Raw genomic sequence first — 18,161 nt, 5'->3', positions numbered from 1 at the left:
TTATATTAAAAGCTGATTTCTTTTTACAGCTTATAGTCCAGCCAACATGAATCACTGAACAAATTATGTCTACTGTTAACTAACTGTACATGAACAGTATGTAGAGTTTTGAAAAGATACGGAAAAGCTTTGACTTATTCACAATAGTTTGTACACACACTAAGTTCAGTCTGAAAATAACTGTAATCTACTGATTACTCTCAATTCAGTGGTTTTGATTAATGGTTGGTATTGATTCATTGGTCTAGATAATGTCAGGAAACTGACTGTAATTTCCCAAAGTCCAAAGTGACTTATTCAAATTGCTTGTTTTGTCCGACCAACACTCCAAACCTCAAAGATATTCAATTTACCATCAAATAAGACAAAGAAAAACAGGAAATCCTCACAAATGAGAAGCTGAAACTGTCTGACTCTGAAAAATTACTCAATTATCCCCAAGACATGTTTTAAGACATAAAAAAATACTCTTCTTTGAATAATAATTTGTGTCTAATATGGTTTTTCCACAAAAAAAGTTCAATTACCTTGTTAAAATCCTTAAAATTACATCTACATCTTGTCTCTCATTGAAAAAGAAAGAAACGTTCCTCCTTCGGCAGATGAATGTGAAAACATCCTTCTACTGTCAAACTCTGCACATCCATCATCCTGCACAGTGAAGCTCAAACATTATACTGAAGTAACAAGAAGAAAAACACATTTTTGAGTGGAGGGAGACTTTAAATGATTAATAAATCATCAAAATAGTAGCTGCCAATCAGTTAATTGATTTATCAACTAATTATTTCAGATTTATACTATTTACACACCACATAAATAATATTTCTAACCTAAATCATCATTAAAAATACACACATTAGATGAAAGCCAGGACACACACCTTTTTGTGCATGTAACAATGATAGCTGTCACCTAAAAAAAGACTGAAAGCTTCTCAGAATGGGTGAAATTAAATGAAAGTACATCCTTTTCGTTAAAACTTCTCCTCCACCACCGATGTATCACAACCATCACAGTCGTACAAATATTTGTCTTGTATGTTCATTTGAATATTTAAAAGATAATTTTAAAAAAAAATAGGACGAGTGGCAATTTCCAGATACCTTCATGGACGTAAAGCTGGGTGTGTGACCTGTTCTTCACATATGTGCCTATGGAGGGAGCTGTAAACTCATCTTCCTCATCCAGGCTGCAGCATCATGAGCAGTCAGCAGTTAGAGCTGCAGCATACAGACATAAAAACCCTCCAAAAACTCACTTTATCCACCTGTTTATTTGGCAGCACAGAGGCTATGACACACACTCTAAGTCTTTTCAATGTGCATCCAAAATCTGAGCTGAATCAAACTTATGTAAGATACACAAATAATCATAAATAATTGATCACTGAGGTGAATGCAGCTGATTGGTCTCTCTCTCTCTCCCCCCCCCTCTCTCTCTCTCTCTCTCTGTTTCTTTCTCTCAGGCTTCAAGAAAAGTTGAGTCCATCTGAGTTCAGAGTCAGCTGTGGTGAACACTCTTATTAATTAAAAAAGAGAAGATGTTTGAGTTATAATAAACTCTCTTCTTATTTCTGGTTTGGTGTCTAAGTGGAGGATGTGGACTCTGTGAATCAACGGGGACTCCATTGAAACACTACAAGCGGACGTTGTCTCAGCTGCCTGATCGTCTCTTTCATTTACAGCTAATTCAACCTGACTGAATGGAAATGCAGCAGCCAGAAACCCAGCAGACAACTCAGCAAACAACGCCAGAAATACTGGATCCTGCAGGTACACTGTGTTCACAACCTGTTCTCCAGATAAATTAAGTTTCATGCTGAGATCACAGCCAGACTGTACAGAGAGGTGTTTAATGTTCTGCTACTTTAATGTCACTGACAACAACATGAAGTATGTTTTTTGTGCTTTCATTAAATGTTGTGCACTTAAACTCTATGCGTAGGAGATGTTTCTGTGTTTATAGCCTGGAAGCATTTGTAAGAAAAAAGATTGCAAAGTAAATCTCCCAAACTGAGGACACTTTGTCAGAGTTCATTTAATTCTAAAAGAAAGTTTTGCTCTTTTACATGACACAAAAATACATGTGTCCATGGGCTTCTGTTAGAAACAACAGCTCACTTGCCAGGAAAAGGACTTATAAGAGAAATTAAAGAACAGTACAGTAAAATGATCTTATTTTCACTATCAGTGAATCTGCAGATACTCCCTTGATTGACAAAATAGTGAAAAATGCCAGTTAAAACTTTTTAAAGCTCATGATGACGTCTTCAAATGTCTTCTTTTGTCCAAAACCCAAAGCTGTATGACACTGTAAAGCTTTAGATCACCACATTTGAGAAGCTGCAGAAAGCAAATATTTGGCATTTTTGTTTTAAGCAATGACTAAAACAATTATTCAGTCATTAAAATAGTTGCGGACTAATTTTCTATTGATTTATTAATATATTAATGGACTAATTGTTGCAGCTCTAACTGTCAGCATATTGTCTCTGGTGTTCAGAGGGGTTAAAGTTTAAGGTCAAAGTTGGCACATGATTAAATTTTGGGCTTTTTATTCATATTTTGAATTGCCCTGTCATTTTATTCTCCAGTCTTCTTCTGTTTTATCTTATTATTATCTTCTATTTTATTTACTGTTTTGTCTTTTTATCTTGTGTTGTGTTTCTTTTATATCTTGTCTTAATGTCTTTTATATCTTATGTAAAGCACGTTGAACTGGCATGTTGTTTAATGAATGTCCTGAGGTCAGTCCTGTGCACCTGTCTGTCCTCAGATCACTACCTGCGGCGCAGGAAAACGGCTCTATGGGTGACTGTGGCTCTGCTGGCTCTGGCTCTGGTGGTTCTGGCTGTGGGTCTGGTCTCTGCCACTCGCACCGACAACGTGCCTGTAGCTGGATATTACCCAGGCATCACCGTGAGTGACAGCCAACTCCCATCTCAATACAGTTATGATTATAACCTTCTTCAACACTTTGATGATGTCTGAATCCTTGAACTCTTCTGCTTTGATGTCTTTCTACATCCAGCTGAGTTTCGGAGCGTTTCTGGGTATTGTTGGCATCCACCTGGTGGAAAACCGCAGACCCATGGTGAGTCTGTTCCTGTGTTGTTACACATTTAAAATCACATGATGACATTTATTCCATTCATTATCCACATTTTTGGTCTTCATTTAGACCCTTCAGAGCCCTTTAGACTGTATATATGGGCATCATAGAGTCTCAGGAGGTAAACAAATATAATTGCTGCAGACATGGTTGGTATTTTATTTAATGCCAGATGTAGGCGAATTTCTCTTCTCTAAACCTTTGCCATGACCTTTAAAAGACTGCTGTTAGCTCACATAGGACAGTATGATGACAAAAAGGTGTAGATCTGCCCGGATCCCTGCAGGCACACAGATCAACGCAGATAAATCTTTATTTTATACGCCCTCTGATACTCTGATTGGTTGGTTTTCAAAGCTGTATACATCCTTTGGTGTAGGGGGTCAAGTGGCAAAGACTTTCTGATGATTATTCTTTCGAAGCTGTGCATCATGCAGTTCTGTCAAGCCAATGGCAGTGGTTCTCAACCTGTGGGTCAGATTCCCCACAAGGGGTCACAAGATAAATTTGAGGGGTTGCGAGGAGATCGCAGGACAGAAACCAAAAAATGCCAGATTTCTGCTACATAAAATGTTCTGTTTTTAGATACAAATCTTTGCTTCTTTTGGAATGAATTACTGGATATTTTCACATCTTCAGTGTACAAGAATAAAATAAATGTAACTGTTCAAAATCAGGAGGCATATGTAAGCAGTAACGAGGGGTCATGAGTAGACATTCCTTTGTTTTAAAGGGTCATATACAAAAAAAGGTTAGGAACCATGGCTTTAGGGTATTCTCATATCAGCTGGAAACATTTTTAAGTGGCCAACTAAGTAGGCCAGCACATTAATAGATTTCTTTTACAATGAACCTCTGTTAGTTAGTTCCACACATTGACAGTTGGTGGCGTAGAACGTAGACATGCAGAAATAAAACAGGAGAAGAAGAATATTGCAAGTCGATGTAAAGAATTCAGGTTGAAAAACCTACGAGGCTTTAAGGAATGTGATTCTTGTCCCCTTTGGTGAAAAACTAATGTCTTCTTATGACAAAAACTTACATTTCAACCTTATGTTTGCGCTCTCAAGGTGACTTCTGTAAGCTTTTTGAGCTTCACAGTATTCACCTTCTAAAAAAAAAGGCATTTGTTCCTGGAAAACAGGACATATATATACCATAAATTAAAGGATTATGTTACAGACTTTGCAAATTCACTGAACAGTTTTACAGGAAATTGCTCTATTATGAGCAAGAAGCAAATCTGATTATTTGATGGCGGCGTAATGTGCTCTTGGTCCTTGTGCCCGGGTCAGTGTGTACGTGACTGGATTTGTGGTCGAGGGAAGTGAATGTGATTGGCTTTGGAGTTCAATGACAAGAGGGGGAATTGAATTAGTATTGGTCAGTTGCTGACAGGGATGCTTTATTTCAGACGGGGACACAGGAGGTTCAAAAGTTATCATGTCAACGACTCTGGAGTAGAGACAAAGGATTATTACCTTCTGTTACAATCTAAGTGTAGAGAGTGAAACATCTGATCTGAGTAGTTAAAGGGGAAAATATATATCTGAACGTCCCTGGACCCCAGTTTGAGAACTTTACATGTGTCTAGGAATTAAATCTGCATAAAACTGACCTCCAGTCAGTGTTTTCCTCATAACAGTCAAATCAACAAGTGCAAATAAGTGACTGCAGGGCAACCAGAAGCTGAAACTGTTCCTCTGTGTCATTTAAGTAGTATCCTCAGTATCACATTCACAGTATATAAAACCAGCGTGTGCCTGACTGTGTTAAGTGAACACCAGTGACACAGAAACTTCAGATTAGGAGTCCTTAGTTGTGTCCCATTCCCAAACTACATACTGACTGTATACATTATATACTGATCTTTATAGTATAGTGTAGTGCCAGTTAGTCTATGAGAATCAACAACAGTCTGGTGTCCATACGGGGCACCTGAATATTGTTTTAGGACAGACTCCAAAAACTGTGAACCTGTCCTTTAACTGTTTTATACTAACAGGAAATGCTATGATACATATGCTGTGCAAAAGGCAATAAACTGCAACTCTAGAAAATGTACAATATGTTTTTCCAGAAATGTTTTAGTTATTCTTTGTCTTCTTAGGTCCTCCATTTCTATTTGCATTCTGGAAAAATGTGGTGTGCTCAAAACCTACAATACATACTAATTCTAAGCAGGTTTTGAGTAAGTGTGTTCAAACTCAAATCAGACAGTTTTTTAAATTACTTGTGGGTGGTGGTGAGAAAACAGAAATAAGTGTTTAATCTTAACAAAGACATTTTGCCTTCTCTTTGTGGAGTTTCATCGAGTGTGTTTATATGAGTATCCTGGTTATGTGCTGTTGGTCCAGGTTTTTAGAAGCCTTGATATACTATGTGGAGTCCTCCTATAGAAACCAGGACACTGTGGCATGTAAACACCTGATTCAGGTTTCTCACCATTCTTCTGTTGGTAGAGAAATGAGAGGCTGAAATGTTGAGGTATCAAGACACAACAGGATAAGAATCAAAACCAGGATACTCGTGTGCATGTAGACGCACTCACAGCTGATTTTTTTGTAAACTTTCTGCTAAAACAGTAAACATGACCATTAGTATGTAATACTTAATGTGCAGAATTAGTATGTGGTATGGATTTGTTACACAGCTCTAGTTTCTAATCAATACATTTGTACTATACACATACATTTTTTTCTTAGAGGCAATTTGAAGAAAACTTTTAGTGGGGGAGATATTTTCTACATCCATCTTCTCATTTTAATGTCAGAAAAATCCTACATAAATGAATGATTTCTTTTCAAAATAGGGTGTTGACAGTCCACTCAATTTGTATCATTTGTTTTATACTCTATTTACACTGTGTAGCTGTAGTTAGGAGCATAAATATGGAGGAGAAACAGAAGTCATTTTTATCAGGATTTATCTCTGAGCACTGCACTTACTTTACAGTCATTTCCTGATGTTTAAAGACACTTTTATAGACAAGATTGTGGTGTGGTGGAGATATAAACATGTTCCCTCCACCTGTCTCCATGACCGTGGTATATGAGAATGTGTGTGTGTGTGTGTGTGTGTGTGTGTGTGTGTGTGTTGTAAATTTTTCATGTGGCATCCAAGGTGTCGTTGTACCTGGTCGGATCACTTTTGTCTTACGTTACGTTACAGTGTATCGAGTCTAATCCAGTCTACATAGATAGTCTTCCTGGAGCTGTTCACACATGTGGAAACTCTGTGTGTGTGTGTGTGTGTGTGTGTGTGTGTGTGTGTGTGTGTGTGTGTGTGTGTGTGTGTGCGCATGAGTATTCTTACATAACTCAAAATGAACCATCACTTAACAAAGATGAAGAGTTTTTTAAAAAGTCCAGTACTTCCTGCAGGTTTTTGCAGGTGTATATGTGTGTGTGTGTGTGTGTGTGTGTGTGGCTGTAAATGTGTGAATACAGAGTGAAGATACAGAGACAAAGACATTCACTGTCCGCTGTATCTATCTGCCTCTGCGCCATCGCTCCCAGTCCTGTGCTTTAAACTTTAATGGTGTGATCGCTGCCACACTGCCGCCGCTGGTCTTCAGTGTCTGTGACAGGGACATGTGGCACAATACTCGCTCTCACACACGGGTGTCTTCTTCCCTCACACTGTAACGTGAGAGCCGGCTGGCAGAGCGAGGTCGCTCATTAAAGGACAACGAGCCGTACCACAATGCCACGCGACATCTGAGAGCTCTGAAGCATCTCTTACTTCCTGGATCTCACGGCCCTTTGCCCCTCTGACCTCATAAAGCAGCAGGTGGACGGTTTGATGCAGTTTGAGGTGTAAACGGTTGAAGAAGTGATGAGTTCAGTTTCCAGTTTGACTCCTAGATGTACAAATCTGACATGAAGCTTTTCCCACAATGGAGACTAGGATTAAAATTTAAAATCCCCTTCCAGTCAAAAATGTGTTTTTCCTCTTGTTCCTGCAGTTGGATGTTTGAGCTTCACCGTGCAGAATGATGTATGTGCAGTTTGACACTAGAAGCTGTTTTTTCATTCATCTGCTGAAAGTGAAAGTTTCTCTGCGCTCACCTTAAATCTGAGTTTAAGGTGTGAACCTACGAGCATGATTTGTGACATCACAACTAGTTAGGAACCAATCCTGGTCCAGTATGCAACTCACACAAGTGTGATGCGGAAACTTGAAGCCTCTAGTGCACATACACAGAGAATGGACTTTTCAGTGAAGTAGGAGACATTTTGTATCTAACAGTTGAACTTTTGAAATGAAAAATATTTGCATATTTATAGATTCTGGATTTTTCAATGAGGGAGAATCAGGAGATGTAATTTTAAGGATTTTAATGCAGTAATAGAACTTTTTTTTTTTTTTTTTTTACAGAAAAACCATATCAGATGCACATTATTATTCCATGTTAAACCATGTCTGGAGGGGATTTTTAAGTAACGATGAATGACAAGTGAAAAAAAATAAATGAAAATAACAAAAGTTAAAAGCCAAAGAAAAACAACAAAAGAAAAAAAAAAAACATAACAGCCATAAAACACACTAAGTTTAATGTCCTTGAGTGCATTTTTAAAATGATCATATTGTCATTTTTATGGCGTCCTGTGTGAAGCAATGGATGGAAAGGTCACACTCAGCAAAAATATCTTTACATATTTACTGAAGAGCACAACATGTATTCAACAGTTTAAAACGATCAAATGATTAATGCTCTCTGGTATAGAAATAGATCATCTAGCATGTTAAGATGTTTATATTGACTTAATTATATATCATGTTTATTTGATGTTATGGTTTAAGTAGTTATGAGTTGTTTACATAAGCAAATAAGCTTATATTTATAATTCACTTACTGAATAGACACATAGAGTTGCCTATAGAAATTTTTCACATTGATTGAACAACATTGTGTCTTGCGTATGTACAGTAGATACATACAAATATATACTATATATTGATGTCCTGTAAATTGATTTACAGTTACACTGAAGATAATCTAGTTTTATATCAAAGTATATTTCTTCTTATCAATCCATCTATAACTTTGTCATCCTGTTTTTCTTTGATGTATTTCTGTAATAGTGCTTTCAGGTCTGTTCTGTAAACACAACATCTATTACTGCATGTCCGTCCATCCTGGAAGAATAATCCTCCCCTCTGTTGCTCTTCCTGAGGTTTCTTCCATTTTTTCCCTGTCAAAGTGTTTTTTATGGAGTTTTTCCTCATTTGAATCAACGTCTAAGGATAGAGGATGCTGTATTGTTGTACAGATTGTAAAGCCCCTTAAGGCAACTCTATGATTTGTGAGATTGGACTATACAAATAAAATTGGCTTGACTTGACTATAATCAATGAAACTTTATGAGTGTGACCCTCACTTTCTGTCCACCGATTTCATGAGTAATGCACCACATGCTCACTCTGGTGTGGTATCACCTATTTTTCAAAATCACAAAAAAAATCACAGCACTGTTTTTAAGAAAAATTACCACAAAATTAGAGAAAACTACAGTGACACCTGTTTTCTATTTCTCTCAATTTTAATACATTGTCAGTTTTAGGACATTGCGCTCTTTATGAATATGACTGTGTTGAACGTAAAACATTTGTGCTTTTCTGACATTTCTTGGATAAAGGTTGAAAAATCTTAATGACCCGTATCACCTTTTTTCATTTTGTCCTATCTCTAAAATGTTTAAAAGGATTGTGGAGCATGAAATTCTTTCTGTAAAAAAAAAGAAAAACCCAAACTCCCTTCCTATCTACACTTATCCTGCTGGCTCCTATAACAAGCTTCACTGCCTCGATACACTGTAAGATTTCTTTATGACTAAACGCTTCATGTAGCTCATGTTCTCTGCTCCAGGAGACTCCTCTGTAGTTACTGCCTATATTTCACAGACTACCGTCCTTTTGGTCACCTTGTGGCTTGAAGAGCAGAACGGTGAACCTTTTAAAAGGGACGTATTTTACCCAGCGTTCAGTCCTTATTACCAGTGTGTCCAGCTGCTTGTGATTGGTCACTGGACCACTGAGCAGAGGAAGAAGACCTTGCAGCAGTCAGCAACTTTAGTTACATAACCTGATTGGTATCTTTACTGACTCTTATAAAATTAATCTCTGTGTCTTTATCTCTTTTTCACTGATGTCTTTTCTTCTCTAAAACTTTGAGTCTTGTGTATTTCCTTACTTTCTCCACTCCTATCTACTATATCTCTGTGCGTCTTTAATCTTTTACAGTATTTGATTTCTCTCACTCCTCCAGTTTTATTGGGGGAGGTTCAGGGGCTTTTGGGTGACAGAGTGTGTTGAGGTGTTTTATGTGCTGGCAGCTGGTGCTAAGGTAATGTGAAGTAATGCAGTTGTCAGGCTCTATTGTCTCCGCTGCTGGCCTCATCTCCCACTTGCAGCCCATAAAAGCAGAGTCATTTAAACCGCTAATGAAGTGGAGAGTCTGGGCCAGTGGCAGATAAAAACCCACCCCGAAAAAAAAGCCTGGCTCTTATTTCACTTTGTTGAGGGAAATCAATTTAAAAATGCCCTTGTTTTAATCTATATTTCTACTACGTTATTCCCACATGTTGAGGTAAATATTTCCAACCAGGTTAGTTAGTAATTAACCTGAATAAAATTTCATCATGTGAATTCCATCAGTTTATGTTTAAACATTTACACCACTGGATTGAGGCATGTTTATCAAAAAAAATGCATAAAAACATAGTATTTAATCAAGTGCATGTACAGTCTGTGCTTGATTGACATTTAAGTCACACTCAGGTGTTTTGATGCACCTGTTTCACCCAACTTCAACCTGAGCAGAAGTCTAATCAGCCAGAATAAGTGAAAACACCTGTGCAGGTGTGCAGGGCCTTTAACCGTTCATCCTGCTGATGAGCCTAATCTCACAGCAAACTGCTGCTGTGAAGATAATAAATCTGTTACTTGTATACGTGTGATTGAAATGCAGCCTATGTGGAATGACACATTTTATATTAACTTTTTATATAAAAGTGAAGCAAAATTCTTTCTTTATTCTAATGGAACAAAATCCCCCAACAAACATTACAGCCTTTTATATTCTTGCTTTTAGATTTAAACTTCTATTGCTGCAAGATGAACATTAGAACAAAGTCATTAGTTTTTGTTCTGCGACACAAACATAATCAACTGAACAGTCTGTTTTTGGTCTCACGTCCATTGTCAATGCAACTTTGGGATCAAGAAACAGACAATAAGGAATGTTTGGGAAATTATTTGACTTCTGATTATCATCCAAAATAATATCTTCTCTGAGTCTCACAAGAGATCACTTGTGCAGCTTCAGGATCATCAACTGTAAATTATTAAAATAATCCAAACAAGAAAGTTGTGGTATGATGAGCCGAGTCCGTCGACATCATTTATGTATATTTGAATTGCCAATCAGGAAAGAGGGAGGATCTTGAATGTCATCAGAGATCATTGAAATGGTAATAAAGTCCCTAATGAATCAACCTTTTACCTTTTTCTCTTAATTTGTGGGATAAACTGATGTAAGCCGCGTAACATTTTAGATTCATAGATACAGTAGATGGAAAGAAAAAAAATGTAGTGTGTTTCATTTCTTGTTTCAGTACAGGGGGTTCAGTCCGGAAGGAATGATTGAACAGACAGTAAACGATGCTTAGAGATAAAGTTTATGATTAGACATCTGTGATCTGTGACCAGACAGCTGCGTCTGTTGGTGTGTCTGTGTGTGTGTGTGTGTTATCAGAAAATTACTTTGTCTTACAGTAAAAGCTATGTGGAGGAAGCAGGTGTGTGTCACCAGATGAAAAGTAAAGATTTGGGTTTTGTCATCAGTGATGCAATTTTTGACTGATGATGCTGTTACATATTTTAATTTCCTGTAATGTGTGAGTGGATGTTATAAGCAACAATATGGATTTACTCTGTCCAGTCCTGTATGTGTGTGTGTGTGTGTGTGTGTATGTATGTGTGTGTATCAGATTGGGAGAATTAGATTGACCTTGCTGGTACAAAAGTCCGTCCCTCTGTCCCCGCATGTTGCCTCTTTCCCCATAAATTACCCACAAAGCACCTCTGCGCTGGCAGAGCAAGAAGTCGTACATTTCATTTATTGTCCTGCAGCCCAGACGCTGCAGCTGACCAAACAGGACCAGCAGAGAAGCTTACATATATGTGTGTGTGTGTGTATTTTATATAAAAATGTTCACTGTATGTACCATGAAATATGACATATTCATTAAAATCAATAATCAAATACTCAAAATCCATGTATTCAGTTATAAGCATGCTCGCTCTCAGTTTCTTCAGTCGTTTCTTATGTAATTATCTTTTAGTTATGAATTGATGATCAAAAATGTAAATCACAAGCTGCAAATCTCATTAATTCTCTGCTACTTTTCTACTCTGGTGATACTTCATTGTACTTTTGTGTTTGTTCCAAAATATTTTTTCATGACCCTACCCTCTTCTCTCTCCAAGCTCATGGCAGCCATCATCTTCGTCAGCATCGGAGTCATTGCGTCTTTCTTCTGTGCCATCGTGGACGGGATCATCGCTTCAGAGTTCATTGTAAGTATCACTTATAGAAGTATTATTCACGTGTCTGCACAGATATAAAAAGAAATAGAAACTAATTCACAATTTTTTTGTGTAAATAACCCCCTACACACACTTACACACCAAACTTTAACAGATACAGAAGTTCTCTTTGCAGAAATGCAGGCTGAGATTTGTACAGACACATTCAGTAAGGTCAGGCTCTCCTGATGAAACAGAACAGTCAGCAACATCACATCTCACTGCCCAACAGGTGGACCTGACCAACAAATATAAGAGTCTGACCTGCAGAGAGCTGCAACATTCAGCAGAGCAGGGCTGATTAAAAATGTCTCCCCACTGTTCTCCTAGTCACAGAAAACTTTTGCATTCATGATGCAAATAAATACACAGAATATGCAACATCTAAAGATGTATATTTTATATTTTGTCAATTAAGAAGTGATTTCCCAGGAAATGTCCTTGCAATAGTCTGTTGCAATTTGATATATACACACAGTATCAGTCAAAACTTTCACACAAAAGCAATTCATCAACAGATTTTCTTTCTCATTTTCCTCCTAAAGTATTTTCACTGTTAGACCATGTTTGTATTTCTTTGTATTCATAAGGAAGAAAACTCAAATAGCTTCATTTACTGTACATTTTCATTTTACGAACACATCATTTGTCCCCATGATGACAATTTCAAACTCTCAGAACAAATGTATGAAACTTAAATTGTGCAAATACCTGAGCTGGTTTATGCAGGAATGAACTGAACATGCAGAGAGGGTCAGATAAGGTAAGCGTTGCTTCCTTAAGATGTTCTGGGTGTGTGAACATGAACACCAGTGCACCTCCGTTTGTCACATCAGCTTAATTAATTTTAATGAGAGTCTTAATGAGTATGGATGGACCAGAGAGAGAGAGAGAGAGAGAGTTTAAAAAGCCGGACCTCTCAGCAGCTGGCAGTGAGTCACTGATATTGATCAACAATGCTATCATGCTCCTGCAGATATATTTATTTTTTGCTCACAGAGCAGTAAAAAATCATATTTATTGCACCTTCAAGCCTTGGACAATGAAAATGATTTTATGACTTCCCACATTATATAAAGTCCAGGGACATTTGATGCAGGAGGTTTTGTCCGGTGCACTGGACGTTTTTTTTCTGTTTTTTTTTCTGTTTTTTTTGTGAGCAGGCACATGTTGTAAAACTTCACTGCTGCAGTGACAGAGAAACAGGAAGAGGATGGACAGAATAACACAAGCCAGGGTTCAAATTCACTCACACGTAGCTTTACACGACACACAAGTGTTTCACCAAGACCCTTAAAACAAGAGATTTACTCTAAGAGAGGACACTAATGATGAAGAAAAAAAATTAGATCACAGTTCTGTGGTGGAATAATACTGTTAACAATATATTGATTAAATAATATTGAACAAATAATCTTTTACACACAGGATATAAGGCCCTTACAGGAGGACATGTGTGACTTTTACGCCAGTGGATTCGGCTATGCCTACGACAGCTACTATACAGAGGTGAGTCTCAACCACACACACACACACAAACACACACACACATTGTCTCTGTTGTATTAACATATACACTTTTAAAACACAGTCCAATATATGGTTTCCACACACTTTCAGATCACCTTTAAATTGTCCTCATCTTACACTCTGCGTTATATCTGCGTCTTACTGGACAAACTGTATTTTTGAGTTGATGTAAGATCACCATATTGTGTTTTCTTGCACCCTTTTAGGGGCTTTCACTAAGTGTGTAGTAGCATCTAGTGGTCAAATAATGTTACTGCAGAGATTTACTGGCTCACTGACGTATGTATAATCTGCACACAACCGCATCTAAATCACTCTCCATCACACCAAATTCAAAATAAATATATTAAGTTCTGGAAATGAGATAAAGACATGTAAACAGTTTCCTACTGATCATGTATTTATTTGTCAAAAAGAGCTTGTCTTACATACTTTAAATTCTGTATAACCAATTAAGTTAAAGAAATTAATTTAAAAATCCTTCTCAAAATATATTCCTGTAACAGTCTGATGGAAGATTTACCGACGTAGATACAACAGTTGTACTTTTTGGACAGAGTCATTAAGAGTCATTAATAGATTTATTCTATGACTCTGAATTTCCCTGATGTTTTGGAAAGATTTGGAGAAATATTTAGAGGATATACAGTATGTTACAGTATACAGCTAAGAAAAATGTAGACATTATTGCGTACTTTGATTGTAATTCTTCCACCAAACATAGGAATAATTTTGTTATATTATTAGGCGGATTTCACATATTAATTTTCTTTTTTTTAAAACTACCCTAAATTTCAAAGTCTTTTTGGTTTCAAATTATCTTATTACATTGAAATCAATTACCTGCAAAAAAAAGGTCAAGAATGTTTGAAACACACAAAAAAGCATTTCCAAGCATCACATGAAGTCTCTTTAAAAATAAAAAACATTTCTGACATGCAATTTCCCTTGTTGTACTGTATGTTATTTATTCTCAAGCTGAAATGTCTAAGATTTTGTATTTTGGTTTGTTAAATAAAGCTTTAAAAAAGTATTTATTAGTCTAAACGGATGTATCTAAGAACTGCGTTAACCCATCAAACCTCTGCCTGTGCAGGTGACGTGCCGTTCATTTGACAAAGCTTGCAAGCTGAAACTGAGAAGTGACACCTGCTACTGCTGCTACCTTTACAACTGTGAGAGGTGAGACGGTCCAGAAGCAAAGACTAAACATGTAGTTTTACATATTTTAACTCATTATCACCAAATCGCCTGTACTTAATGCATTTACACAAGCAGATATTTTTAGATTAACTTCCAAACTTTCTGAACAGGTTTATTATTTATTCATTTCTGACAAGTATGTTATAAAACTTGGATAATAATATAGTAGAAAGCAGTGACTGCTGTGAAAACAGAATCCCCGATTTTAGAGTTGGCTGACAAAAACTGTAGATACAGACTTGGGGGAAAAAAACACTTAGAAGGCAAAAAATTCAGCACTTCCTTTCATATAAAAAACGCCATTTGGAAGCCATATTTCAAAACACGGAGTTTGGATTTTACAACAACCACACTGAAATGAAAGGTCTTTCCAAACAGTCCAAAAAACGTGACTAAATGTGGAAGGAATGAAAGAAAAAATGGTGGAAAATGCAGATATGGTGGTCCAGCTCATCCTTAGCAGCACGGAGTTGTATTATCGTCACCCTGCTTTCTTCCTCCTCCAGCACAGAGTACCACACACAGTACTACGAGTTCACTGGGGTCAGCAGCTGCTGGGATGTGATCCACCTGCACCGTCTGCTCTGGGCCTCAGTGGTACTCAATGTGATTGGCCTGTTCCTGGGCATCATCAACGCCGCCATCCTCGGAGCGTACAAGGACATGGTGAGCAGACGTCAGGAACAATTGTTACTCAAAAGAAGAGAGGGAAAACTGGAGTGTGTCTTTGCTAAAAAGCAATTTAAAAAGTCACACTCAACCGCATCAGACAGGCAGGTCTGACTCCTGAGCTAAATATAAGACTTTTAATATTGCTTGGCTGATACATTCGGCTCCCTGCTGAAGGCTTTTTATTATCCCCAGGAGCGCTTCATATAAAATAATAGTAACTTTTCCTCATTGTCTACAGGCCACATATCTGACACTGAACAGTATAAAATCCCCAGCATCTGTTTCCTGCCTGTATGTGCGCATTTAGGAGTATATTTTAACGACAATCTACAACATCTGTCACCGGAGCTTGAACAATTCAGATTGAGCCTTTCTTGTTTTTGCTCTGTTACTTTACTTATATCAAAAACTTGGTTTGAAACATGATATTGACTTATGTGTGTGCAGATCTCTTTTTGTCTCACTACCTTTCCAAAAACTGCTCACACATGGAAGTACTAAAAAACTGTCTGCTCTTTCCGACTCTGATCTCATTTTGTTTAATCTTAATGGTCCTGATTTTACGATTATTGTTCCTACAGTACATTAGGCAGTATGCATAGTTCATTACCTCTTACATAATGAAGTGTGCATGTTTCGTGTGTAAATGGTGCATCTGATCCAAAGCATTTTGACTGTTTTCTGCAGCAGAAGCCTACTCCTCAGATGGCTCCCAGCCCGGCACCGCCACCCCACATTCTGTACAACCCGACCCAGCACATGCTGACCTACGCTGGCTTCTGTCCTTCAGGACAGACTCTGCCCGCTTACCCCAACTACCCGATACCCATGCAGGTGGGGCTGAGACCAAAACCAAAATGAGCAAAACTGTAGATATTTTGTTTCCATAGATATTCTGACTTGTCATAGTAGGAAAAGCACTGAAGCAGCTTTATCATTTATACCTGTGCTCATCCCAACATGACTAAACGTCTGCTGTGAAAATTAATCTTCCCTTCCATTGCAGATGTTTGGCAACCAGATGAGCTGCACTGGATCACAGTTATTTTTGCTCCGACCACCACAGCTGTTTGACTCTAACATCAAAGCGCTTGAACAGAGAGAAAACTATTAATCTGCACTGCTGCCACATTACACTACTGAGCTATTCACCTTCAAAAAGTCAACTAAACCTACATGTATCCTCAATTTTACTATTGCACTGGATGTTTTTTCACATTAAACAGGGATTATGTTTTATGATGGTTGGAAAGGAGCCCGAGAACTTGTTGAAAACTGAAAGGCCAGATTTATGATATATGAATCATGAATCATAAAGTAAACCATGACATGAGATAATCGAGCCAATCACCTTAAATCAGCTGTTGCCTTCTAGTATTTATTAGCCACACTGGCGCCATGACTTTATGGATGGCAGTCAGTCCACCACTTTGGCACGAAGTGAAATATCTCAACGACTACTGATGAATTTCCATGAAATTTTGTACAGACATTCATGTCTCCCCTCAGGATGATTTATAATAACTGTGGTGATCCTTTAACTTTCAGTTTGTCCAATACTTTGGTTTATAATTAAATACTCACAAAACTAATGACATACTCATCAGCCTCAGCTGTGCTTTATGTTTAAATATCAAACGTCACTGTGCTAAACTAGCATGTTGGATGGTTAACCACATCTGTCATCACAGAGCTTGTGTGTCCTCTGGGTGTGCATGGATGTATAAATATGGGTGTGGTATCTATTTTTACAAACATTTTGACCTGATGAAGATCCCAGTAGGATCGAAACATTGTCCTATCTGATTACATTTCGTGGTTCAGAGTAAGTGTGCAGGCGTTACTACTTTTTTCATTGAAGCTGCTCTTTAATAGCCTTGCAACTATGTGATGTGTGTATAATTACTCTCCTTTGACCATTAGCATGTTGACATTTACCTCAAAGCACCACTGTGTTTATGTATAGTCTCATAGATTCACTAGCATGGCAGTAGACTCTTTGTTTTGTATTGTGATGACTGAGATTTGTCCCACACTGATTTATTATTAACGTTGGCTAATCTCTGCTGTTATTACTGCGCCTGCTACCGAAGAACCAAACTAGACATTCCTGTTTTCATCCGACTGCCTGGTAGCCAAGGCAAAGAACATAAACTTCCACCACACCTCACATAAAAATGTCAGAAATAATTTTAGGTATCTTTTGGCTGCACTTCCATGTGCCAAACCAACCTACCACACCTCTTTTCTTTCCCACAGCACAACAGCAACTACCAGACACCTGCTACACCCCAGTTGATCCCTGACGGAGGCCCCGCGTCCACCACCTCCTGCCCCTCTGAGGAGAACCAGAACCAGCAGCCCTCTCAGGCTTCCAACCAGCTGCAGCCTCAGGGAGGCACCCAGGAACCAGGAGGATACATGCTGACACCCAACGCTCCTGTACTCTACGGATCCTCCTACAGCCCCTTTGAGAAACCTCCACCGTACGCCTGCTGAGCCCTCAGCCAAACACACGGGGCATGTTGGAAAATAATGTCTTGACCTTGTCAGACTGGAAGTAGCACAAGACGTTTGGTTGATGACCTTGTAGACAGGAAACACTCAGTGAGCTTCAAGACTATAGACTAGATATAGATGCTACTATTTACATGTCTGATAAGATGCATTGAAGAGAGACAAATTTATAGCTATGTAGCGTGTTTATATAGAAATTATTAAGTTATTTCATGTGTATTCGTTAAGCCTCAAGCTGGCCTTTAGACGCTTACATGTTACATATAAATAAGTGATCTGGTAGATGTTTCTGTTATAATTTGTGTAGATTGATTACAGGTGTTCCTATGTATTGTCTCACTATACTGACTACTGTACAAGCAATTTAAAGGGCTTTCTTTAAAATACAAATGGGAGAGTAAATGTTGCTAATGTTGCTGTTACTTAATGTTTGTGTGAATCATTTAATGAGCACTTTAAAGTCCATATAGTGTATATATTATTGATGATGCATGTTAACTGTTGTGCGATGGGATGCTGTAGCTGCTGCAATG

General features: G+C 37.9%; 1 protein-coding gene across 1 annotated transcript; it reads left to right on the top strand.

Moving 5' to 3' along the window:
* Positions 1-1,711: 1,711 nt before the first annotated feature.
* On the top strand, positions 1,712-17,800 carry LOC121891171 (transmembrane protein 255B). Its single transcript, XM_042403992.1, has 9 exons — positions 1,712-1,775; positions 2,779-2,921; positions 3,034-3,096; positions 11,608-11,697; positions 13,135-13,215; positions 14,333-14,418; positions 14,946-15,105; positions 15,799-15,945; positions 17,371-17,800. The coding sequence occupies exons 1-9, from the start codon at positions 1,712-1,714 to the stop codon at positions 17,608-17,610; spliced, it is 1,074 nt and encodes a 357-aa protein (XP_042259926.1). The 3' UTR covers positions 17,611-17,800.
* Positions 17,801-18,161: the final 361 nt, after the last annotated feature.

This window comes from Thunnus maccoyii, chromosome 1, assembly GCF_910596095.1.
Source record: "Thunnus maccoyii chromosome 1, fThuMac1.1, whole genome shotgun sequence".
In the NCBI taxonomy this organism is placed as follows: Eukaryota; Metazoa; Chordata; class Actinopteri; order Scombriformes; family Scombridae; genus Thunnus; species Thunnus maccoyii.
This window is presented reverse-complemented; position numbering and strand designations above follow the sequence as displayed.